General features: G+C 27.6%; 2 protein-coding genes across 6 annotated transcripts in view; one reads left to right on the forward strand and one right to left on the reverse strand.

Moving 5' to 3' along the window:
- Positions 1-6,476: 6,476 nt before the first annotated feature.
- On the reverse strand, positions 6,477-8,937 carry LOC119687743. The gene is made up of 3 exons (XM_038102188.1): positions 8,445-8,937; positions 7,906-8,128; positions 6,477-7,835 (listed from the first exon to the last, which is right to left on the reverse strand). The coding sequence occupies exons 1-3, from the start codon at positions 8,900-8,902 to the stop codon at positions 6,969-6,971; spliced, it is 1,548 nt and encodes a 515-aa protein (XP_037958116.1). The 5' UTR covers positions 8,903-8,937; the 3' UTR covers positions 6,477-6,968.
- An 8,973-nt stretch (positions 8,938-17,910) lies between these two features.
- LOC119687741 (restin homolog) overlaps positions 17,911-26,388 on the forward strand; it is a 60,351-nt gene continuing 51,873 nt past the window's right edge. For 4 of the 5 annotated variants that reach the window (XM_038102181.1, XM_038102182.1, XM_038102184.1 and 1 more), the window contains exon 1: positions 17,913-17,971. In XM_038102181.1, the coding sequence (XP_037958109.1) occupies positions 17,920-17,971 (52 nt within the window). In that variant the 5' untranslated portion in view covers positions 17,913-17,919. Of the gene's footprint in view, positions 17,972-26,388 lie in introns of all 5 variants that reach the window. The other variant, XM_038102183.1, reaches the window with a different exon arrangement.

Here is a 26,388-nt window from a genome sequence, read left to right on the forward strand (position 1 = left end):
AGAATAAGGAAATTGAGAATAGGGAAAACAACTCCTATTATCATTTGATTCAGGGAAGCTGAACTGGAAACAGTAAGGGAAAAGGAAAAGGACGGTTTAGAAAAACACTGTACGCAGACGAAATGTCTACTGCACATTTGTGTGAAATGATGATTTTAAGCGCACAATATATTATGATGTATATCACAACTACGCGAATGACATCCGTTTGCTAACACATAATTTTACCCATCTGCAAGTAACGCTAAACAATATCGCAATATTCAATATTTTTTTCAATTTAATCCAAGCGTTTTGTATGTTCTATTTACTAAATTATTTAATTATAATATAAATTACAATACTTTTTCCAATCTTCTACTTGACTTTATTCTCACTACTCAGTTGCTGACAACACCTGTGGGACTCGTTTTCCGGTTAACAAATTCAACTAATTTCCTCTGTCACCACCATTTCCGCAGCTCATTTATTTTGTGACCATTTTAAATATGTCCAACGTTCCGTTAGAGGAACACAAAATAAAAATTATTCCATTTAAAGAAATGTATCCAACCCTTTTCACAAACCGTTAAGCATTTATTCTTGTAATTATTGGACAACCCAACGACGCATATCCTTTAAGAGTTCTAAAAGAATGACATTGAGTCACTGCAACTTCTGTATTTCAGTGAAAATTTTTTTGAGAGAAAAGTTTTCCTTATTATGTCGTAATGCTTTTGTTTTTATTTTAACTACTTTTCTATGTAAATTTTTTTAGAATTAAACAAAATTTACTTATTTCATTAACATTGGCGACAGCTTGGTTGGAGGGCTTAGTGGGCGCGAACATATTTTTCTGTTATTTAATAGCAAAATTGCAAACATTTGGAAGGTAAAATCATAGACAGAAAGGGCAAGAAAGATAATATATTATTGCCCTTAAAAACGTTGTTAAATTTCTAAATGTACGGATATATAAAATCTGGAGAGGAACAGACAGAACAGCTTGTGTGAGACAACCAGCACCTATTTGTGCACAATTCCAAAACTAACTCTAAAATAGTGTCAGTATTTTTTGGCCTCAATAACAGTTTCTTATTAAATATTACAATCTAGTTGTTAAATCTAGTGCTAAAAGTTGAAGAATTGATGTAAAACCTATTTTTATGTTGGAAGGGTAAGATTCGGGAAGAGTAAATAAATGGATTTGGTGTTCTGATATTTGTAAGGAAGCAAGGACGAATTATATTGTTCGATGTTATATCAATATGAGCGAAATACTCTTATGCTTAAGTATTTATAGGTTGTGGGTAGTAATTGCTTATGGAATTTTAACTACAGGTATTGGTATCTGAGGTATTGGTGTAATAAATAAGCGAAAAAGAATCACAGAGATATTTTTCTTCTTCCAGTCTTTTGCTGTTGAAAGAGCATGACATCATTTTGTTCGTTTTTAAATTATCGCTTTACTTATCGGTTTTCCTATAAGTTTTAGGTTTCCATCTTCTTTCTTCCTATATTTTTATAGATAAGGTTTAAGCATTAGCTATTGCAAACACCAATATATTTTTTTATCAAACGACTTAAGATTTACTTATTTACGTTTACGTTTAATTTTTTATAAACTTCTATTTATGATTATTATGACGAAATCTGAGTAGTTGATTTTGACAACTACTATATATAGTAGTCTTCAATCGTTGTTATATCTTGTCAATTGTTGCTACGATTTTCATTTTGAAATTTTTGATTTGGTTAACATTGAGTAAAGAGCAGTACAATCTCTTTCATTTAAAAATACCAATTTCAAAATTAAGTTCTCATTTACTAAAGTATTTAAATTTAATAAATTGTTCTATTAAATTGATTTCATATGATAACTATCTAATGAATAACGAAACATTGCTCAGTTTAGTTGATGTAAATATGTAAAAATAGCAGCTAATAGCATCAAAAAAGGAAAAAATATAAAATGAGAAACACCAACTAATAAGCTATCCCAGATATACTTTAACGATGAATAAATTGTGATATGATCGCTGGAACTATTCATGACTATGTAATGGCAAATAATCTTGAATGAAAAATTTTTTGGTAGAATAAATACAGCTCTGAATACCAACAGTTGAAATTTTAGCGATAATAGAGGCATGTCGACTAAGTGCAAGTCTCGTCAAGGACATATGTTGTGTTGCCATTTTCATTGACACCCAAACGGCAATTTAATCCTTTCAAACCTACATTATAAAATAAAAGTTTGGTAAAGAATGTAAAGCGGAAATCATCAACTGAGTCTTTGGATATAGAAACATTTAACCGATTTAAAAAGCAAATGGCTTGTTCCATTTTAGTGCTTCGCTAGATGTATTCCTAGGGTTACGGATTTATGTTCCACTGAAAATCATTAAAACAAATACTTACTTCTATTATTTTCAGTATGCACATGACATAAAATTTTGTCACGTGTAACTTACCGATTAACTTGACCCTCAAATAACAAGAGTAGATCTTGGGAACTTGTTAAAAGGGACGCGCTGGTATATTCGTATAATTTTATTTTCAAACGTAGTGTTTCTACAACAGTTCCTCCATTCATTTCTATTAAATCAATGCTACTTAAACTGTCACAGTTTTAAGTGCACTAAAGTAAATTCCATAGCATATTATTCTATTGTGAATGTAAGAATGTGAGAAAAGTTATAACAATTTTATAACACAAGAGTTGGATTGTCAAATATATTTAAATAAAAACTATATTTTCCCAACAAAAATTCTACTTTCACTTATAGTATTGTTAATAAATGTTTATTATTAAGAATTATTAACTGTAACATAACTTATTATTTTTATAAAATGATAAAAAAAATATGCTAAAAACTTCAAAATGTAGCACAACATTTTTAAAAACGTTTTGTGGACGAATATCCACATCAAATAATAATTATCTTTTATTATATGTCTTAAGTTATCTATACTATCAAATAAAACCTCAAATCTGCATAATAAATTGTAGATGTATAAATGTTTGCGCCACTTTCATTTTTAAGTAAATCACTTATAAGCAACAAATAAAATAAATTATAATTCTCTAGGCATTTATATATTTTTCATTACAAAATCCTACATTTGACTATTCATAGTTGTTCTAAAAGATTTCGTTTAATGTATTTTAATGTCGTTTAATATTGTAATAATTGAAAATGAATAAATATTTTCTTCATATAAATACGGGATGACGGGATTGATCCCATCTATATACATATATTTGAAAATACTATCAAACTGTAGATTTCAACAACATCCAAAAGAGTAGAATGAGAAGAGAGTTTAATGTCTTAATTAAATTCAATTCCAAACATTATTTTTTTAATTTTATTTCGGCGTGTATTAAGAATAAAAACAACAACCTGAAGCCCAGTTAAAATTATTTTATAAAATAAAAAGATCAACATTTATAGTCATTATAGTCGTTATAGTCATTGTACTAATTGATGGGGGAGGGGAGGCATGGAGTCAATTTTCATTCCTTTACAGGAATAGTGTCAGTGTCAAAGAAAATTCTAAATTATTATTATTATGCTTAGCTTATTCGAATTTTATATTAAATTTACAATTTTTATTTTATTTACACTAGTTAAAACAAAAAAAAAACAAAAAATAAGCTACTAATGACTATAGCCTATTTGGTCGTCTCCCTAAAGTTTGGAAATGTATAAAATAATTAAAAATATAAAATCATTTGAACTGGACGTTCTTCAATCAATCTTTCTGGACGTTAGTGCAGAACGCTGATCATTTTTGTTGTCATCCTCATCATTAAGAAAATTTATGATTGTTTTTCGCTAGGATCTGCTGTCTCAAAAATAAAGCATTTTCTGCTTTCTTCGGGACATCTAACCAAGTAATGTCCTAAGTTTTCGATATTTCCCATATAACACAATGATCATAAGCATGTTTGATGTTGACCTTAATTATTACCATTTATTCAAATGAGATCCAGTTAAATTGAAATATTAATAGTGTAAAATTAATTATTTTTGTTTAATTTCTTCTTAAAATAATAAAAAAAACACAAAGTTAAAAATTTTTTTTGTTTGTTTAGTTGTTTTATTTATTTTTATGTATTTTTAAATTTTTTTACATTTTGTTTATGCTATTGAAAATTTGAAATAATTAAAAATATATTATTAATGCTGCTTAAAATATTTAAAGAACTAAAAGGAAATATATTGAAATTGAATTAAAAATCCATATACATAAACTTTAAAATATAATTAAAATATTTGCAAAAATTGAATAAAATAATTTTTTATATTTAATAAATTTAATTTTTTATCAACGAAAGAAATCATTACAATTTCCTTTAAAATTATTTATAAATAACTGCTCATACCTATTAATGTAATAGAAAATAAATTAAATGTTTTTTATTTAATAATTTTTAAAATTGTATAATTATTCATCGTTAAGTAAATAATTGCTTTAAATTTCAGTACTTAATTTTTAACTGTTAATGCATTTAAGTAATGTGTCAAATTTATTAAAATATAGTACATATTTCATAAAAAAATATAAATATTTAATTATAAAAAAAATTTTACGTTGGGCAGTTAATTCTTGGCCATAGCTTCTTTAATGCTTTGTCGCCATAATTATTGTTACCTTTTAGAATTCTCTTCTTTATGTAATTGTAAATAATTAATTTACAATTTTTCTAATTATAATTTATTTTAATAAAGTTTTTCGTTTTTTTTATATAAACATACATTTTATTCAGGCACTTTTTTATTCGTAACTTTCCGTGCAAATAATTTATTTTACTTTTGTATAAAAATAGTTCGTTTTATTTTAATTAAAAAATATTTTTTCAAAATTAATAATATATATCTATTTATATATACTTTATGTAGTTTTTATTTAGATAAATTAACTTATTTACTTCGTCAAAATTTCTTCATAACTTATATAAAGCCCTACGATAAATATTATTTCATTGTTCAGTTAGGAAGCCGTCTAATAAAAAAGCTAGGTTCCTCTTGGTGTTGTAACTAACAACAATATTGGTGGCTTATAATTTTTAAAGTTGTATAGTTTTAATTCGTTTTTGGGATATTCCTCAAACAATTATAAAAACTATAGTACTTAACTCTTTGCCATATTTTTATTTTAATTTTGTATTTGTAACATTTTTGTTTCTTTTTTATCATTAGGGTATACGCAATCTCGAAATCTCGACCAATATGTTTTCCGAGTATTGCAGTAACCATTAAATAGCATCTTACAATGTTATTCGGTTGCCTAACTAGTTATTTGATATGGTAAATACCATTATTGAAGTTTTTATATTAATAGCTCTTCCATTCAGTAAGATTTAAAGGGATTCTTCCACTTTCAAAAAATTTTAATAATCGTATATAGTAAGGACAAAGTAATCATCCACTTTAAAATGTTATAAATTAAATCATTAATAATTTTTGATATCGAAACGGTAGACTAACAAGACAGTATGTTTAGTTATACGTAATGCTTTCAAAATCCATTATTTCATTCTGATATGTTATAGTTTATTTCTCATATATCTTCACTTCAGCTGAAGTTCCTTTAATGTGTATCAACACTAATCATACTTCAAAATAAATTTTTTTTCCCGTACTACACCTCATTAAAATATCTATTAAGATAAATTAACTTCTTAAGTAATTTACTTTATTCAATTCTTTTATAATAACTGAAAAATAACTAATTTTATCTTTTATTTTATCATTATGATTTTCAAATTAATCTGAAAATATACATTTTTTTCATCATCAAAAGGGTACTCACAATGTAATTGTTAATTTGCCATTTGGTATGTTCACAATATTGAAATTTGTTACTAGTAAGATGATGTACTACTACATCCTCGGCCTTATTAGAGTTTCGGAACAGTTTTTAAATAAAACCAGTGAAAGTTCATTGTTAGGCGTCAATATCACAATGATATCATGTTATTTAAGTGAGTTGGTTAATTATGCCCCCTGCTCCAAGAACTTAACCTGACCGAATCTATATTCCCATATTTTTAAAAGACATACTTAACTGAATTTATTAACGCAAATGCTGTTCTCATAACTCAAATGTGAACAACAATAAAAACTTATGCCCTGTGGTAAGTTATAATAAAATCACTCCATCCTATGATTATTAAATCCAATAGGACACAATTGTGAATACCCCTGATAACCCATAAGTTCTTTCACTTCTATCTTTATTTTTGGCCACTAATTGACAATTTCTGCCCTATAAGTGACCAGTTTATATGCAAGTGATCTTTCACTAATTGCAACAAAAAATTTTTTTTATTCAGCATTTGTTAGTTTCTTTCAAATTGATATTCAATTTTCTTAAATTTCTTATTCCTTTTCAATAACTCTTTTCTTAATTTATGCGATTTTCTTATTTATATTCATTAATTTTATTAATTTTTTAATAATTAAAAAATAATTTTATAGCTCAAGGTTGAGAGAAATCTTAAAATATATAGCGCAAAAATTAGCAAAAAAAAATTCAAAATTAGTTCAATTCACTAAAAGTATAGAATAAGTATAATAAAAATAAAAATAAAATAAGTAAATCTCACTTAACCTCACTTTTTAATACTAAACTCAAATTACAAAACAAATATCGGCATTTCCGCACTGCCATTGAACTCTAGCAGTTAGCTGGTCTGTTTCGATCGAGTTGACCGAATTGATGTGACGTAAAACGCTTCAGCAGCGCCAACCGAGCTGTGAATTTTCATAATTCGCTTTCATGATGAATGCGTGGGGCTCCAATTGTATTGTCCCCTTGCTGTATTACTGCTAAGTTAACAATAAACCTTAACATATAAACTTAATTTGTTATTTATTTATGTTAACTTAAAACATTTATTCCCTGGCTGTTTTTAACTCTGCTTAATAAGACAATATTTCCCTACTTAAAATACAGCTATACAGGCTTACTGCCGCTCATATTGGCGGTGGACCACGTATGTACCGCAACTGTGGTGCAAAACTCATAGAAAAGTTATTGAGGTTGTCACAACAGTTTGGCTGCATAAGACAAGCGGCGCAGAAAACGGTGAATAATGCCAATTGTACTGGTACCGCTGCTCTAGCTATACGACGTGCCCAACTATTTTTGGGCGTTTTGTTGTGTTCATCATCGGAAGAGTCCATATCAAATTCCAATGCTGGATCGTCATCTGATGGATCACCGCTATCAGGTGCGCCCGTTAAAGCTAAAGCTTTAGTTTTATGCTCTGTTGCTTTCTTGTTCGAAGTACCGCCTTTGTTCGCTGCGTTTTGTTCACCATTTGGAGGTCGTTGCTTGCGTTTGTTTTTGCGTTTGGAAGCTGCATTTTGTTGTTGTGCATTTTGTTTACCATTCGGTACATGACCATTACATTTGTGCTGTTGTGTGTTTATTTGTTGCTCCAGCTGCTGTTGCTGTTGCTCCACTGTGCTTTCATTGTTCGGTTTTGTAATTTTTTGTTGTTGAGCTTCCAATTGTTGTTGTTTCATATTTTGATGCGATGTTGCGGTGCGTACGATTAAGTCACGACAAGTGTTTTGTAAATTTTTCAAATCTGCTTCAGCTGATTCCATGCGTGCTGCAATTGATTTGACAGCATTACTACCTGGTGCTAATGATGATTCCAGTTTCTTTGCTAAGCGTCGTAATGCGCTCAAACGTCGTTCACGTTCTGATAACCCACCATCAGAAGTAGCACCACCATCGGATATACCTGAATCTGATAGCGAACCATTGGATGCTGTAAATTTTGCTATGTGCAGCATATGGTTTGGATCCAAATGTTCATGTACAGCGGTGAGCTAAAAATAAAAATATATTAAGCATTATAAAAGGAGAGCCAGAGACAGAGAGTAATCAGTAGCAACTAACCTGTTCAGGACTAACATGCACATTCTCTGACAATAATTTTGCCACCAATCTTACATTTTGTGCCAATTCAACAGGTGTGGTTTGACCTTTATCCAAAGCACCTTCCAAACCTTTCAATGTGCCACGATCCTGACCGAGAACAGCATGGAATTCCATAAGCCCGGTTTCCAACAAACGCCAAGCTATTATAGATTCTTCCAGCTCGCTAATCATGCCGTTTACTCTAAGATTAAAAATATAAGAAAAAATATATTTTGGATTCGAATATACCTAAACTGTTTAAACTCTATAATGCTTTAACACTTGAAGAAGACCATTAAATGTTCGCAAACGATCGAACATCTGCAAACGATCGAACATCTGCAAACGTTGTTCAAACTACTTTATTCACTGTGCTCAAGTAAAATGTTCGAGCACAAACATATTTGAACATGACAAAGCTTTATAAAGTTCTAATAATATAATATATATAACATATACATATATACATATACACATTTACGTCATAACTTATATCTCTATTTTAGCACAAAACGTACCTTTCACTGGCTTCATCCCAAGCGCGATACATATCAGCAACTTCATCCTTCAAATGTTTGTAGAACTCATTCTCTGAATTCATTAGTGAAGGTAGATCCCATTGCTTATCCAAGTTAGTAGTTGTAGTTGCTATTGCAACTGTAGATGTAGCTACTGTGCTGGCATTTGAAGTAGTTGATAGTGTTTCCAATTGATTACCATTACTATCCGTGACTGTGATTCTCATTGTAGTTGAGTCTGGTGATGCAAGCGGTGTTGCTTCATCTTGTTCCATTTCCTGCCTTAATGCTACTTCCATTTGTTCGGACTCTGCTTCTTCTTTTTCTTCTACTAAAATTTTATTCTCTGCAGCTACTTTAACTGAAGCCTCTTTCAACTCTTGGTCAATCAAAGCTGCCTGTAATTTCCGTTCCTGTCTTGTTAACCAACTGTGCACGGATGCATTCAAACGTAGCATGCTGATGCGATAGTTTTGCAATTGCGATTTTTCATTCTAAAAAAAATAAATTTTTTTAATTATTTTTAATTGTTTTTAAAATTTTTAATTGATTAAATATTAATTGCAGAGAGTATGTTTAAAACAAAAATAATTATTTATAGTTTACTTTAACAATAAAGAGAAAGTTTTTTTAAATATATGTTATTAAAAAGAAAATATAAACATAAAGCATATAACTTTACAGTAAACGGTTTAAGGAAATGTCAAGGAAATGTTTGCAAAATAACTTATTTATTATTAAAACTATTTTATTAACAAAAATAAGTGATTTTATGAAGTCATAGTTTTGACCATTAAAAAAGTAAAGTTTAAAAATGTATAATAAGTAGTATATTAATTTAATTTTTATTTATTAAAAAATTGAATCTGTAACCTCACATGAATTGGTTCAGTCATATAATTTTATGGAAGAAGTTTTTGATCTATAATCAGAAACATTATCAGTTGTCATAAACTTCATAGTAAGATTATCTGTCAAGACTATATGTGCAGTTTTGATTTTCACGATGTATCTAAAGCATAGTAAAGGTAATCGTACTATTTAAAAGCTGATTTGTCCTTATGACTAGAAAGAGACATCCTGCACAAGTAGGATAGATCTAAGCTTCCAGATATAAAATACAATTGTGGTAATATTTAATAAAAAAAAAACCTTCATTATAAGTGTTTTATTCATTTAGAATATTTATTGAGTGAACTTTGTACATTCTTTTTTATTAATTTCCTTCAGATATTTACGAAGGGTTTCTGGTTTTGATTCTAAGAGTGTGAAGCTCTTAAGAATATTTTAAAATTGAACTGTTTATAAGAAAGTGAAAAGCATTTTTGTAAATACAGAAATATTTAGGAAATATGGAAATATTTATAATTTTTCCAATTACTACTACATAACAAATGTCTATTTCTGTTTTTTATACGTTTATAAGATCACTTTTATTTTAGCATTTGCTTATTATTTTCGTTTTGAAAATTGGTTTTTAAAAGTTCGTGGTTCGTGAAAAAATGATGATCAGTAACATCGTTGTTGCCGTTATAGTCTTCAAAGTACTATCAAACAATAGCCTTCCATTATTGTCAATTTTTGAATATTGGTTCCAATGGGTAGTATTAACGTTAAATAAGTGGAAGTGGTACCATTCTTCGTTCGTATGATATTTATTTTAGGTATTTTTAAATGTAAAAAAATCACACTTTCAGTATTTTGTTGATAAAGTAAGTTAGTAAAGTACCAACCTTTGAATTAATTTGAATTGAGTGTTATGGGTTTCGCACTTTTTACTGGGCCAAGTATACTATCTTCTTTTATAAAAAACTACTACTCGGTATTTTAATTATTAAAATTTTAATAATTAATTATTAAATTAATCAATGTTTGAATAAAGTATTAGTGTTGCTGTTAAGCTAGACTTACTTTGTATAGTGACAAAGAAGCTTTATTAAATTTTTAGAAGGGTTTTCGAATAACAAAGAAAGAAATAAAGGACAAACACAAAAATTTATTTTTAACTTTATTGAAATTTGGCTGACCATACAACGCTGTTTCGAGTATTGCCAAGTACTCTTCATCAGTGGTCTTTGGGAATAATCGAATTTTTTATTTAATTAGTTTATAGTCCGTATATAATTTGTTTGGACTGCAAGTGCCAGGCTTAGAACTCGTGCCTGTCAAATTAGAAGCGATGACTAATCGTGTTTATCCACAAGAAGCCAAGGCTGCACAAACTTTCAATGCTCAAGTTCCAGGTTTTATTGTCACTTACTTTTATTTAATTAGTGACAACAACCAAAGCACTTACCATGCTTTAAATTAGAACGAGCTTATAAACTACAGCTTTATTTTTGGAAACACAAGTTCAACGAATTGAAAGTTTAACTTTTTGGGTTTTGTTTATTCTTTATTTCTTTTCAAAGCTACTCTTTTTGTAGAGACATTTTATAATGCATATTTTTTACTTACTATATGTAAAGCGACCATTCTGGTGCTTTTTACAAAGAAGCTATGCTATGTTATTCTACAAATCCGCTTATTGCGGTTAGGAAAAGCTGAACAATATTATATTTTAACATATTGTTCTTTACTTTTCACAAGTCTGATATTTGAATAAAGTATTAGTGTTGCTATAAAGCTACACTTCCTTTGTATAGGGACAAAGAAGCTTTATTAAAATTTAGAGAGGTTTCGAATAACAAAGAAAGAAATAAAGGACAAACACAAAAATTTATTTTAATTTTATTGAAGTTTGGCTGACCATACAACGCTGTTTCGAGTATTGCCAAGTACTCTTCATCAGTGGTCTTTCGAAATAATCGATTTTGTTTAATTAGTTTATAGTCCGTATATAATTTGTTTTGACTGCAAGTGCCAGGCTTAGAACTCATGCCTGTCAAATTAAAAGCGATGACTAATCGTGTTTATCCACAAGAAGCCAAGGCTGCACAAACTTTCAATGCTCAAGTTCCAGGTTTTATTGTCACTTATTTTTATTTAATTAGTGACACCAACCAAAGCACTTGCCAAAGTGCTTTACAGCAACACGAATACTTTATTCAAATATTAGACTTGTGAAAAGTAAAGAACAATATGTTAAAATATAATATTGTTCAGCTTTTCCTAACCGCGAAAGCGGATTTGTAGAATAACATAGCATAGCTTCTTTGTAAAAGCACCAGAATGGTCGCTTTACATATAGTAAGTAAAACAATATGCATTACAAAATGTCTCTACAAAAAGAGTAGCTTTGAAAAAAATAAAGAATAGGCGAACTCAAAAGTTAACTTTTAATTCGTTGAACTTGTGTTTCCAAAATAAAGCTGTAGTTTATAAGCTCGTTCTATTTTAAAGCACGGCAAGTGCTTTGGTTAGTGTCACTAATTAAATAAAAATAAGTGACAATAAAAAACCTGGAATTTGAGCATTGAAAGTTTGTGCAGCCTTGGCTTGTTGTGGATAAACACGATTAGTCATCGCTTCTAATTTGACAGGCACGAGTTCTAAGCCTGGCACTTGCAGTCCAAACAAATTATATACGGACTATAAACTAATTAAATAAAATTCGATTATTTCGAAAGACCACTGATGAAGAGTACTTGGCAATACTCGAAGCAGCGTTGTATGGTCAGCCAAACTTCAATAAAATTAAAATAAATTTTTGTGTTTGTCCTTTATTTCTTTCTTTGTTATTCGAAAACTCTCTAAATTTTAATAAAGCTTCTTTGTCACCATACAAAGAAAGCGTAGCTTTATAGCAACACTAATACTTTATTCAAATATTAGGCTTGTGAAAAGTAAAGAACAATATGTTAAAATATAATATTGTTCAACTTTTCCTAACCGCGAAAGCGGATTTGTAGAATAACATAGCATAGCTTCTTTGTAAAAAGCACCAGAATGGTCGCTTTACATATAGTAAGTAAAACAATATGCATTACAAAATGTCTCTACAAAAAGAGTAGCTTTGAAAAGAAATAAAGAAATAGGCAAAACCCAAAAGTTAAACTTTCAATTCGTTGAACTTGTGTTTCCAAAAATAAAGCTGTAGTTTATAAGCTCGTTCTAATTTAAAAAGCACGGCAAGTGCGTTGGTTGTTGTCACTAATTAAATAAAAATAAGTGACAATAAAACCTGGAACTTGAGCATTGAAAGTTTGTGCAGCCTTGGCTTCTTGTGGATAAACACGATTAGTCATCGCTTCTAATTTGACAGGCACGAGTTCTAAGCCTGGCACTTGCAGTCCAAACAAATTGTATACGGACTATAAACTAATTAAATAATATTCGATTATTCCCAAAGACCACTGATGAAGAGTACTTGGCAATACTCGAAACAGCGTTGTGTGGTCAGCCAAACTTCAATAAAATTAAAAATAAATTTTTGTGTTTGTCCTTTATTTCTTTCTTTGTTATTCGAAAACTCTCTAAATTTTAATAAAGCTTCTTTGTCACCATACAAAGAAAGCGTAGCTTTATAGCAACACTAATACTTTATTCAAATATTAGGCTTGTGAAAAGTAAAGAACAATATGTTAAAATATAATATTGTTCAACTTTTCCTAACCGCGAAAGCGGATTTGTAGAATAACATAGCATAGCTTCTTTGTAAAAAGCACCAAAATGGTCGCTTTACATATAGTAAGTAAAACAATATGCATTACAAAATGTCTCTACAAAAAGAGTAGCTTTGAAAAGAAATAAAGAAATAGGCAAAACCCAAAAGTTAAACTTTCAATTCGCTGAACTTGTGTTTCTAAAAATAAAGCTGAAGTTTATAAGCTCGTTCTTATTTAAAAAGCACGGCAAGTGCGTTGGTTGTTGTCACTAATTAAATAAAAATAAGTGACAATAAAACCTGGAACTTGAGCATTGAAAGTTTGTGCAGCCTTGGCTTCTTGTGGATAAACACGATTAGTCATCGCTTCTAATTTGACAGGCACGAGTTCTAAGCCTGGCACTTGCAGTCCAAACAAATTGTATACGGACTATAAACTAATTAAATAAAATTCGATTATTCCCAAAGACCACTGATGAAGAGTACTTGGCAATACTCGAAACAGCGTTGTATGGTCAGCCAAATTTCAATAAAATTAAAAAAAAAAAATAAATTTTTGTGTTTGTCCTTTATTTCTTTCTTTGTTATTCGAAAACCCTTCTAAAAATTATATTTAATAATATAATGTTAATAATGAAAAGATGCTACTTTTTATTGGATATTATATTAAATTAAATTATAAAATTTTTAATTTCTTTATCGACTTGTTTTTTAATAATAGTTTTTATATATTATTTTTATCTGGCTATAGGTTATTTTTTTATTAAACAATGCAACATTTGTTTAATATTATTTAACATATTCTATATTTCGACTCCTTGAAATATTTTATTTTTTGATATGATATATCATTATATAATTTAAACATTATATTTAAAAATATAATGTTAATAACGAAGAGATGCTACTTTTAATTAGATATTATATTAATATTATATTAATATATATTAGATATTATATTATTTATCGACCTGTTTTTTAATAATAGTTTATATATATTATTTTTATCTGGCTATAGGTCATTTTTTTATTAAACAATGCAACGTTTGTTTAATATTTTTTAATATATTCTATATTTCGACTCTCCTTGAGAGTCATGCTCTTTATTCTATTGTCTATATTGCAGTGCAGTTTATAATTAGGTCTACATTGCACTGCAATATAGACGATAGAATAAAGAGGATGACATAGATATAGTTTTATTAATATTAATTTAAGTTAGATCGTGATCCTTATGATGACTCTCAAGGAGAGACGAAATATAGAATATACTAAAATATATTAAATATGTTGAATTATTTAATAAAAAGTAATCTATAGCCGAAAAAAAAATATATAAAAAGCATTATTAAATTAAATTGTAAATTTAAGCATTTTTAGTAACATTATATACTAGTTTTTATGTATGTAACAATTTTTTTAATGCAGTGTTAAGAACGAAAGCAAATAAGCACCTTACAACAGTTACAATAAATTAACAGGCATAATTCTAATTATTTACAGTAACATAATTCAAACGCTGTTAATGACTCTGTTAATTTTAATTAGTGTTTCGATAGTGTAATACATCAGAAGGTAATCTATAGTTAAAACATTTACAGGTTTGTAGTTATGTTTTAAGTGCTTGTCTTAATTTAATGTTTTACTAATTGAATGATTAAAATTTAGTCAATTATAAATTTAAATATTGTCGATCAACGGAATGAGTTAAATTCAAACTCATTACATATTCAATACAATTATATATTATTTAATATATTATAACAATTTATTATATTTTGCATATGTAACGCCCACCTAATAATATGAAATATTATTAATTTTGATTTTTTAACCAATTTTGCCATATTATATTCACAAAATCATTATTGATTGTATCTGCTAGCTGGTTTTTAAGCATAATAGCCATTTCTGCGTTTCGAAAAATTAACAAAATTAAAACAAAAATTGTTAACAAATGTTTTAAACACTTTAATTTTTTTAATAAATATATTCTTAATTTTATAAACTATAATTAAGTTGTTTACCGGTGAGCATCATTTGAAATGTTAGCTAATTTGTTGTTTGATGTTTTTTTTAAAATGTAAATAACATTTTTTTTTTTCAATTACAAAATACTGTAAAATATTAGAAAATATATATTTTTCTTGGAATATTTTTAAAATTAACACATATTTCTTATTAATATTTAAACATTTTCTGTGTTTTGTTTAAAAGTTTTGAATGAAATTACATTTTCAAGTAGTAACAAAATATTATCATTAATTTGCTATTTTTAAAAGTAGCAAATTGCAATATCTCAAGTCATTGCAATATAGAAATGGAATTGCAATAATACGTGTGAATTGTGTAAATTTATTTCATAATGAAGTTTCGTGTTCTTTTTGTTATTGGTTTTTTTTTAATTGAAATTTTAACAATTAAATTTTTACGGTTTCGTTTTTCACATATTTTACTACATATTTTACTACTTAACTACTTGAGCAAATTGCTAATTAAATATGTACAATTGTAAGTAAAAATGAATACCTAATTAACTATTGTTTAAACAAACTTATGACATTGCCTCAGATTAACAAATACATTTAACATTTTTATTTACATTCTGTAATTGCTCTGTAATGTTTACTGTACCATTTTCAGTTTTAACACACTCAAGCTTTGCTTAATTTTTCACACCTATAAAATTTTAGTTGCTCTCAAGTAGCAAGACTTCAAAATATCCACACACATACATATATAGTGATGATGAATAGTTAGTTCCATTTTACTAAATGTACACATAAAATAAAACTATATATGTATACATATATATTATAACAAGATATCTATCTTTAAATATTTTAAGACAAAGTGTTGACAGGAAATTTTTAAATCGAAATGTATGATTTTTACTGTAGTGAATACTTGTGCTGACCATATATCTGTTTTATATACCGCCAGATATTTAAGATCAGTGTTCTTTAGTAATATTTATTGGTTTAATTGTTCCTATAAAATTGTAAGACTGTTAGTGTCAGGAATTAAGAAATCTGTTATTTGGAATGCCTCAAAATATAATAAAAAATTTCTAGCATAATATTAAATTTGAATAGTCATGTTGATTTAAAGTCTCTCCAATCTTAAATCATCAAATTTAAGTTGTTAATTCGAAACTATAAAAAGTATCTTAGTTGGCTTATATGAATAAAGTACAATTGTATAATTAGGTAACAGCTAATAACTCGTTTGAATACCTATACAGCTTAAACTCTTTATAGGTCTTTCTGCGACATTTCCACTTAGCAGACTATCAAAGGCCAATATCAATAGCCAAGAGAAATCCAGAAAAGATTTCTGAGATGAGCATAAAATATTGCAAACACTTTCTCTGTCTAGATCACCATCACCATTAAGTTAACTTACAAGTTTTTTAAATGACCCCATTCCTGTTACCTATCGGTTTTTGGTAAATGTACAGTCTAATCCATCTTTTCTGCTTTTTAGACTGTATTAGTACTTATATACAACGAATATAAATACTTTGCTGAGAGAAAAGCCAATACCAATATCCTTATGTATTCTCATTTCAGTAAACAATCAATATATTGTCATGTTTTTTTGTTTAAATATATCAGAGAACACAGTTTAATCACTATTTATCTTATCTGTTTGTATTCAATTATTATCAGAAAATGTTTCTAACTGCTTTTCAAATAAACAAAACAGGTCAAGATATTACCTATACCTAATCCATTCTAACTCCTGTATCATCTTCTTCTAATCTCACACTATCACCACCTATTCATATTCTAGCCTAGATATACGTCTTTGTAATTCATTTAATGTTATCTATTTTATAGATATCTGAGGACTACAATGACCACACACAAATGTAGGTGCAGATATTTTAATGAAGAGATATTAAATGTTGTAGTTTATCACTAACTTACATTTCTTAGATTCTAAGTTACTAGATTCTTAAACCAATATTGTTGCGTAAAACTTCCACAACATCGATGGGTAGATATGTTGGTAATTTAGCGCTTTCAGAAGCCGTTCATGGCATGTTGGCTAAGCCGGTATGCTCGCCGATTTTGGGGTAGGGTTCTTGGCAATTGTGGAATCGCTGAATTAAGTTGAAGTGCATGAAATCAGTCTACACTAATTTTACGATTAATTGGCTTTTAAAAAAGTGCTTTTTTCACCTAGCAATTGAAAATTTATTTAGAAAAAATATAAAAATTTTTTAAACAAATATTAAATGTTAAAATAAGAAATATTTTCTAATTATATATGTTTTATTGAGTACATGTTAAAAGTATATTTACATGGACAAAAAATGTTTTAATTTGCCAAATTAAAGTACAAAATCAGATAAGATAACTAAATGTCTTGTGAAATGTCTGTATACTTCGTCTATAAACGCATTTGTACCTAACTGCTTGACTTGAATTGCTTGACTTGTTAACAGTTTCAGACAGTTTTAACTTCCTGAACGAATCTCCGGCAGTTGCAGTTGTGCTATTGGAGCGTTGTCTTGAAACGGCATCGAACTGTACTTCAAAGCCTCGAGGCCGCAAAGCTGCGCACTAGTGTGTCACAGTTTATAATTAATTTCATTAACGTGATGTATGCTATATTAACTTGTTCGGCCTTAAGTATTTTTAATTGCAGCCTTAATTGTTTAATAATTCCGTGCTAAAAACCTTTTATCAAACAAAGTATCAATACCTACTTTGCTAGCATGTTGAAACTTTTTATAGTGTGTTTGTTGCCAATATTTTTATTTTTATTTTCATTTTACTTAAATTAAATTTCATTAATTTATTTATTATTATTATTATTATTACTATTATTTGTGTGCATTGTATATTTTGATCAGTTTTTTCGTTTGCTTATTGTTTGCATTTTTGCGCTTTTTTTCTTTATCTTGCAGATACAAACAGCATGAGTCGTGAAAGCGATGACAACTTGAGTTCAATAAATTCAACGTACACAGGTAAAATTTAATAATTTTTCTTTTATGTATTTATTTATTTATTTATATTTTAACGTTTTTTTTTTTTTTTGCTATTTTAAGTCTCTCTTTTCTTATATACACATATTTATACGATTTTTCTAATTTTTATTATCACTTAAATTTTATTTTGTACTTTACTTTAACATGCTTAAATATGATTTAATTCTGTTTTTATTGTTAACACATTTTAGCGTAGAATTTTAAACAATTTATTGCTAAATAACAATTTAATTTTAACTTAATTGTACTTATAGTACTTATAGTACATTGTCATCGCCGCAACAGCCGTCGTGATTTTGTATCTTTCCTAACGGCAAATTTCATTTAACACCAAATCATACAATTTAATTATGTTACTTTCAAAGCAAATTATCTTCTTGAAAATAAAATCTGTTTTTTTCTCCTAAAACTTTAGTATTGTGTAACAATTTTAGGTGGGAAAATTCGGTTTTTTTGCCACTTATTCCACTTTGCACGTAATTTTTGGCTAATTTTCACTTAAAAACATTTAACTAATCACCTTAAAAATCCTATTATTTCTACGCAACAACAATATTTCATTTTCATTAGAAAGATTAAAAAATATCAACGAAAATAATTTAAAATAATTATAAAGTTAGTTAAAAATGTTTAATTTTTTTTTTTTTGAGTGCGTATCTATTTTTTTAATAATGGAAATAAATCACAGATAACAAGTTTAGTAATTGGAATAATCACTTTGTGAAATTTCAGCAAATAAAAGTTAATACAAATATAAACATTTTAGCATATGTTTTATGCAAATTCTTTACAAAAAAAAATGTATCTTTAAATTTCACTTAAAAGTTTTTCTGACAATTTTGTAAATTTTTGTGAAAGCATTAAGTAAAGAATTTGACATAAGCGTTTATTTGTTTCACCAACTCATCTCTTTTATTAAGTTGTACTATTAAAAAGGCTATACGTTAAAAGCTTAACGTATCGGTTTTTAGTCGAACTTCTACACCGGCTTCTAGACCGGTAAAATACTTTATTATAGAGTAGTTCTACTCTTTATTAAAATGATACACTCACTAAAATAGATTGCAACACTTCCTGTTGCTGTATTAGGCTATTATTTGCTGGACAATATGTCTCAAGAGCTTCAGGTATCGGTTTATAGTCGAACTTCTACATAAAGAAGTTTGCGAGATCAGTAAAACACTTTATCATAGAGAAGTTCTTTCTATATTAAAATGATACACTCACTAAAATAGATTGCAACACTTCCTGTGGTTGTGTTATAGAAAAGTTCTACTGTATATTAAAATGTTACACTTAATGAAATTTAGTAGAACACTTCCTATTGTTGTGTAGGGGTATTAATATTAATAATAATATTAATAATAATAATATCAATAATAATATTAATAATAATAATAATATTAATAAAAATAATAATAATATTAATACTAATAATATTAATAATAATAATATTAATAATAATATTAATAATAATTATATTAATAAAAATAATATTAATAATAATAGTATTAATAATAATAGTATTAATAATAATAATATAAATAATAATAGTGTTAATAATAATAATATTAATAATAATAGTATTAATAATAATAATATTAATAATAATAATATTAATTATAATATTAATAATAATATTAATAATAATATTCAGAATAATATTCATAATAATATTCATAATAATAATAATAATAATAATAATAATAATAATAATTATAATAATAATAATTATTATAATAATAATAATAATATTTTCCACTTTATATATTGATAAAATATAATAAAGTTAATTAACGTAAAATTATACCCCGTTTATACGATACTTTAACACGCATTAATGCGAAGTGTTTTAGTTGCACATGCATTTATAAATGCGTACTTAAACCGTCTCATATATTTTAAAAGTGCTAATTAAGCCCTGCAAAATTCTGTTAAGTGTGCTTATAAACATCAACTTTATTCAATTTTTTATTAAAAAAAATTTTAAAAATATTTTAAATCACTTTTTTTTTGTTTTAATGACTAAATAGTTTTAATAATAATTTTGTTTTTTAAAGGGCTAATTAGTTAGTAATTAAATAATAAATTTTTTGTTTTTAAAAGATTTTATTTTAACCGATATTTCGATTATAAACTATAATCATCATCAGGGTACTTAATAATATTAATAAAATGATACAATATTTTAGTATATAACACAAAGAAACAATTATAGAATACATTAACATTTAAATATGAATTATATATATATATAGAAAATAATTATACAATACTATAATAATATATATAAAAAATATATAATGTGTATATATAATGCATATATAGAGGAATGATATATTTATCCTCTTCCGGATTTGTTGAAGGTTTTTTTCATACACCTGAGTGTATGTCAGTTTTGTAATTGAGTCTAATGTCACTAGGAGTTTGTAGAACAAGCTGTGTTTATTTCCGGCTATACGAGTCTTTAACTTGTTTTTTGTTATACCAACATATACTTGGTTGCTTATGTTGGATCCATCACCTTTGCATTTGATTTGATAAACCATATTATGTTTATCTAAAGTGTCTATTTTCGATTAAGTGTTAGAGAATAGCGTTTTCATTGTGTTTTGTCTCTTGTATGTATATGTATATATGTATCATTAGTGTTGTTAAAGGTTTTTCCGAAATATTGGCAATGTTTGTATACATAATATCTATATCAAAAAATATATATCTCTTGTAATTTTGGCTTTATCTATGTTTAACAACGCTCATGCAGGTATTGATGTAATGTAGTATATTATTCTATTATATTTACTCACTATATATTTTGTTCACCAAATACAACTATTATATTTATTTAAATATTGATTGTTTCATAAAACAATTTCATGACTAACTTAAATGCTTTCCTATATTTAAAGAATAGACACAAGAGCAAACTGAATTCATCCACATCATATTGATATACCATATTATTATGTTGAGGCTAGTTGAGTCAGTGCACTTGAGCACTTTTACTCTCTATTAATAGCGAGGTTGCTTCATAATCCCTCTCTTCGCCTTAACTGGATTATTGTTTATCACTTCATCAGACTAAATAATAACTGACCTCAAATCTGTATACCTCCGTGATGAGCCTGTAACCATTCTAAGATTCGATAACGCGGTGTTGGTAAGCCTGTTAGTTTTCGGAAATAATTTCAGAGCTCTTTCCTTTATGTATTTTTTAATTGGAGCAATTTTGAGCTCCTTGAGGATGTCATTTGTCCTTATGTACCATGATACCTTGAAAAGTCTTCTTTGATCTTGGTTTTGTGCAATTTCTAGCTGGCGAATAGTAGTGTTTGAGTTTTTGCTTAACGCTACACATCCATATAGAAGTGACGGTTGAATTATTTGGTTATATACCAGTTTCCTGTTCTTAGCATTGAGATTTTCATTTTTGAATACCGGTGGGAGATACCGGTTTAAGCGAATATAGTCTACTTTTTCATTGTAAGTTGTGATCGGATATCCATTTTCTTTATTTTTTTACTTGTTTTTTGGTTACTTAATAATGTGAATCAATACCCATTCACATTTATGTTTAAATAACTACACATCATAGTATATTGACATTTACATTAGAAAATTATTAATGCGTAACTGAAAGTAGTTAAAATTCGATCTTTCTTAGCTTTTCAAATCTTGAACCAACCGATCAATATAAACCGCTCTCGTTTTACTGCCTTCACGCAAGCGCACGTATGAGCTAAGAAATTAACGCTTCATGTAATAAACAAATTTCAAAATAGTGTCAAATTACACTTACTTGAGGTCAAGAAATATTAGTATGAATTGCAAAAAAAAAAATATATAAATAAATAATATGACTTTTACATCAAATAAGCCGCTAAATAAATTATTTACATTAAACGCATAGAAAATTAATGTAAAAGTCAAAACGAACGTTGGTCTTGCTTTTTTTGCAACAAGGTGTGGCCCTATATACTAGTTATACTATATAGAAGCGTAAAAAGAAATGTGAAAGTAGCTAACTTAGTTTGTTTATTTATCTGCTAAGTAATATAAATATGCTGAAAATACAGAGTGACTAAGGAAATTTAAGTTTTAACACTAAATGTAAGACTAAATGTGAGATGTGAGGTCATAACTGCAAGTTTTTACTAACTCGTCAACTGCAACATCTTGTATGTAATATTAATCAAGGCCTTTATGCATTATCTCAGATATAAGCTTATCTATATCGGAGAACCAGTTAAGTGAGTTTGCTAATCAGTTTAAAATTTCAGTAAAATTACCTCAGCTCTCTATTTAACAATACGATGCGGACTATTGACACAAATTTGTATTCTAGCGACTAAAATCAAGTTCTTCTAGATCTTCCTATTATCGTTGTATTATCGTTGCTACTCACGCTTTTAACAATTTATTATATTCATAATGATTATGTTAGTTAAATATTATATGCCAACGTAAATGACATCAGTAGTGTATTAATCAGTAAAGTTCACAAATAAATGCGAGTATCTATTTTAATATATTCTCTTCTCCTATTGCCTAATTTTGCTTGCCTATTTAATTTACGAATTACTAAAAAAAGAAAACGAATTAATTAGTTTTATAAATGATCATTGATTATGAGTTAAATGATGTTTAATTTAAATAGTTTAAATAATTTTACACAATTCTATTTCTTCAGTTCTTTCAGTTTACTTATAGTAGAAGTTTTGAAAGATTTATACAAATTCATAAAAATTTATAAAAGAAATAATAAGTTATATCAAGCAGATTACGATGTTTTCACAAAATTTATAAATAAAAATAATTATGTCAAGATTTCTCAATCCCTAAGCCACACCATTAAAAGCACTAACGATCCGAAAAATATTGTAGTTTCATCTTTAATGATATTATTTATTTAAGAAAGAAGATATTGATTCGCGATACTGGCAAAAAAACATTGAGCATTTTTAGATAAATATAAATTTGGCATAAATATTTAAAAAAAAAAAGATTCTTTTTTTTACCGATTACCACCGAACTATTGTTTGAGTAAAGTGGACTTTAGTGTATTAGATCCGCCACTTCCACCTAAACTAACCTAGAATAATCGTGTCTCTTATTTTGAATTTTCTTACATTAGAGAAAAAATTGCTTAAAGTTTTGGATCTTAATTTGTATATATAATTAAAATTAAAACACAATAAAAAATTAATTATATATAAGATTTCATACTCAATTTGGAATTGACATTACTCTCACAATAGAAGACGACGTTTAGGAATTTGACACAGTCTTGTAAGCGCAATAGCTACTTTGCTCCGTTTAGCCTAGTTTTTTTTTTAACATCAGAATTTTTATAGATTTTAAATTTGTAACGTTCCATTTATACGATCTCATTTATAATTCTTTTTACTACAGATATTGTTTATTAAGTATGATAACGTTGAAAATGTTGACTTTTTGCAATTTATGGAATTGTCTGGCAACTCTGTAACTCTGGAAAAAAGCTTTTGCATTTAATTTATTGATTTATTTAGATACTGATCCTAATTGCTTTCACCACATTCTTTAAAAATATAGTACTGATAGATATGTACTTGATCAGTTTTTATCAAAAATTAATTTATAGTAGTTTTATATACTTCTACAGATTTATAATAAATACAAGCTCTTGTATTATTTTATATGAAAAAATTTTCAGTTGGCATCCTTTGAGGATTATTGTGCATTGCCCACTTTATTTCCATAGACAAGTAGCAGGTTCAGAGCGCCATTATGTCCTTTGAAGTGATGTTGCCCGATTCCGTTATAAGTAGATAGGCAGTGAATAAGTACCGAAAACTGAGTCTGGCGAGATTAACACAGTGACACAAAATGTGTTCTGCTGTAACCTCTTATTCGCAACGAAGCCTGTAGCTATCATCTCTAGTAATATCTAGGTTCGATAGATGCTTTTTAACTCCGCAATACCCAGTGAGAAAACCCGTGATAAGTCGGATGCAACTTCTGTTCAGCATAAGTAGTCCCTAGTTTTTGAATTCTTTAGCTTGTCTGCAGGCAATTGTATTATCCCAATTAATTTGAGCTGCTCTTTCCAGCCAGTTATTAATTTTAAATTTGACAAAGCTCCATTAGTGACCGCAGAATGATTGTAGCCCAATATAATATGAGGACGCCCCTTATCTGGTTAGTTCATTTGCTTTTTCGTTTCCCTCAAATCCGCTGTGCCCTGTGAACCCTGTTCCTTTCAGCAAGGTCTTTGAGAAGTAGAAGGCATTTCCACACTAGTTTTGAGGTCACTCAAGGTGTGCCCAGTGCTAGAAGTACTAATTTACTGTCAGCGAAAATTTATATGTTTTTCCCCGTGACGAGTTTCCCTTTATATACCCTTAGACATAGTTCAATTGCGTGTACTTCGGCCTGAAAAACTGATTTTTCTTGACTTATACATGCAAATATTTCCTCTTTTGGTTTAACTCCATATACTTCCGCCACTTCGTTTTGGAGCCATCCGTGTACCACAGATAGTAGTCCGCAACAAATAGAGTAATGCTCCGTTCCCAGTTATTTCTGTCTGGTGATTGTATATATAATATTATTTTTTAAAAACTGTTTTTATTATACAAGGTATTTTTGGTAATTAATATGAATTAGTTTTTTGATCTCTTTCGTCCCTCGTTCTGACAATTTCATTTCCATCCTTTGAAAATTGAAGTTCATATGTAGTTGCCTTATTACATATTAATATCTTGTTTTTAAACTCTATTTATTTTATTTTAGTAAATTACAAAGTTAATATTAAATGCTGAGCACAGCTGCTTTGAGGGGTTCATTTTGTCATATTGTCATATTGTCACGTCGTCTTTATTAATCCGCAAATAATCATAATTAAGCAGATTTGTAGTGCTTAAACATCGATCACGTTTACAAATGGCTTTTTTGTTTTTTTCGGATTAAAGCTGTTTTGTTATTGATCCGATCAGTGAATTAATTCCTACCAATTCGGTAGCGCCGTTGTTGATTTTTTGCTCTTGAATTTGTTGACCGTAGTTGTGCAAAATTAAACTGAAATTCATTCATTTAATAATTAATATGTCTAAAATAAGTTTTCTCAAACCAATTATTTGCTATGCCAAACACGTTCACTGCATATAAAAATGTAATTTTTTTCTTTTTGTATTTTATATTTTCATTTTTAATTTTTAAATTAAAATTTTTTATACCATATATAAGTTTTTTATTTATTACAATTTATTTTTTGCGCTCTTAGTAATCTTGTAATAATTTTGAAATTGATTGATGGTTTAATTACAGCTGGAAGTAAACATATATCTTTATCTGAAATTGAATTTTATTTAAGTATTTTATTATAGTAATTTTGTTCTTTGCGCTTTGTTATTTAAAAACCAGAAATCACTTAAATTTAATGTTTTTGGTAATATTTTTAAATAGCATCTAGTTGAGCATTTCACACCTTTTTGTCTTTAAGTTTTTAACAAAATATTTCTCTTTAACACTTGATAATATATAATTTTATTCCCCAATTATAAAACATTTTTGGCACTCCTTAAGTTTATTTTAACATTTTTTTATTTGGTTTTTTGGCGAATAAATATTGAACTACCTTACCTACCCCCCTGCTTGCTATCAATGTCGATAATAATAAATTCTGCAATTATTTTCCTGAGTATTTAATTATTTAAATTTCGTGTAACTTATCTGTCCTTTGCTCAATTGTTAGTTTGTCTTTAAATTTTTTAATAATTATTATTGTAATCATATATAAAATTTTAAAAGTATTCAAAAGTAAATAGTAAAAGTTTAAAGCTTTAATTGATTTTTTATTCAATTACAAATCAAAAGCCTTTTACGAGTAAATTAGGAAGTAAACGTTGTGCAGACTAGCTAAATTTTCAAAACTAAATACTTATATACATAAATTTATAAATAAACAATAAACAATAAACAATTGTTAAAGTATGAAAAAAATGAAATTATATTAATTAAATTCCAATTTTATTTTTATTTTTGCCTCTGGCACGCAACATGCAATCAAATCCTATGATTGACACATATGAAAAATTACTCCATAATAAACAATCAAGTGGAGTGAAGTTAAGTATATAGACGTATAAATTGGCCATAACCAATTATCGAACACCTACACATATTAGCAAATTTGTTTTGAAATGGTATGGAAATAATTATTTGAAACAAGTTTCCGTTGTGTTGCATTTATTTGCATTCATTCGGAACGAATATTTTCGTTACTAACCTACTCCCAACGGTGCAACCATAATTAAATTATATATTCCCCTAAATATGGACATGCAACTATATTTGCATATGAAACCACTCTTTGTTTAATAGTTTCTGACAGTTTTTTTGACAGGGAAAAGTTT

The sequence above is a fragment of the Teleopsis dalmanni genome, chromosome X (assembly GCF_002237135.1).
Source record: "Teleopsis dalmanni isolate 2A chromosome X, ASM223713v2, whole genome shotgun sequence".
NCBI lineage: Eukaryota > Metazoa > Arthropoda > Insecta > Diptera > Diopsidae > Teleopsis > Teleopsis dalmanni.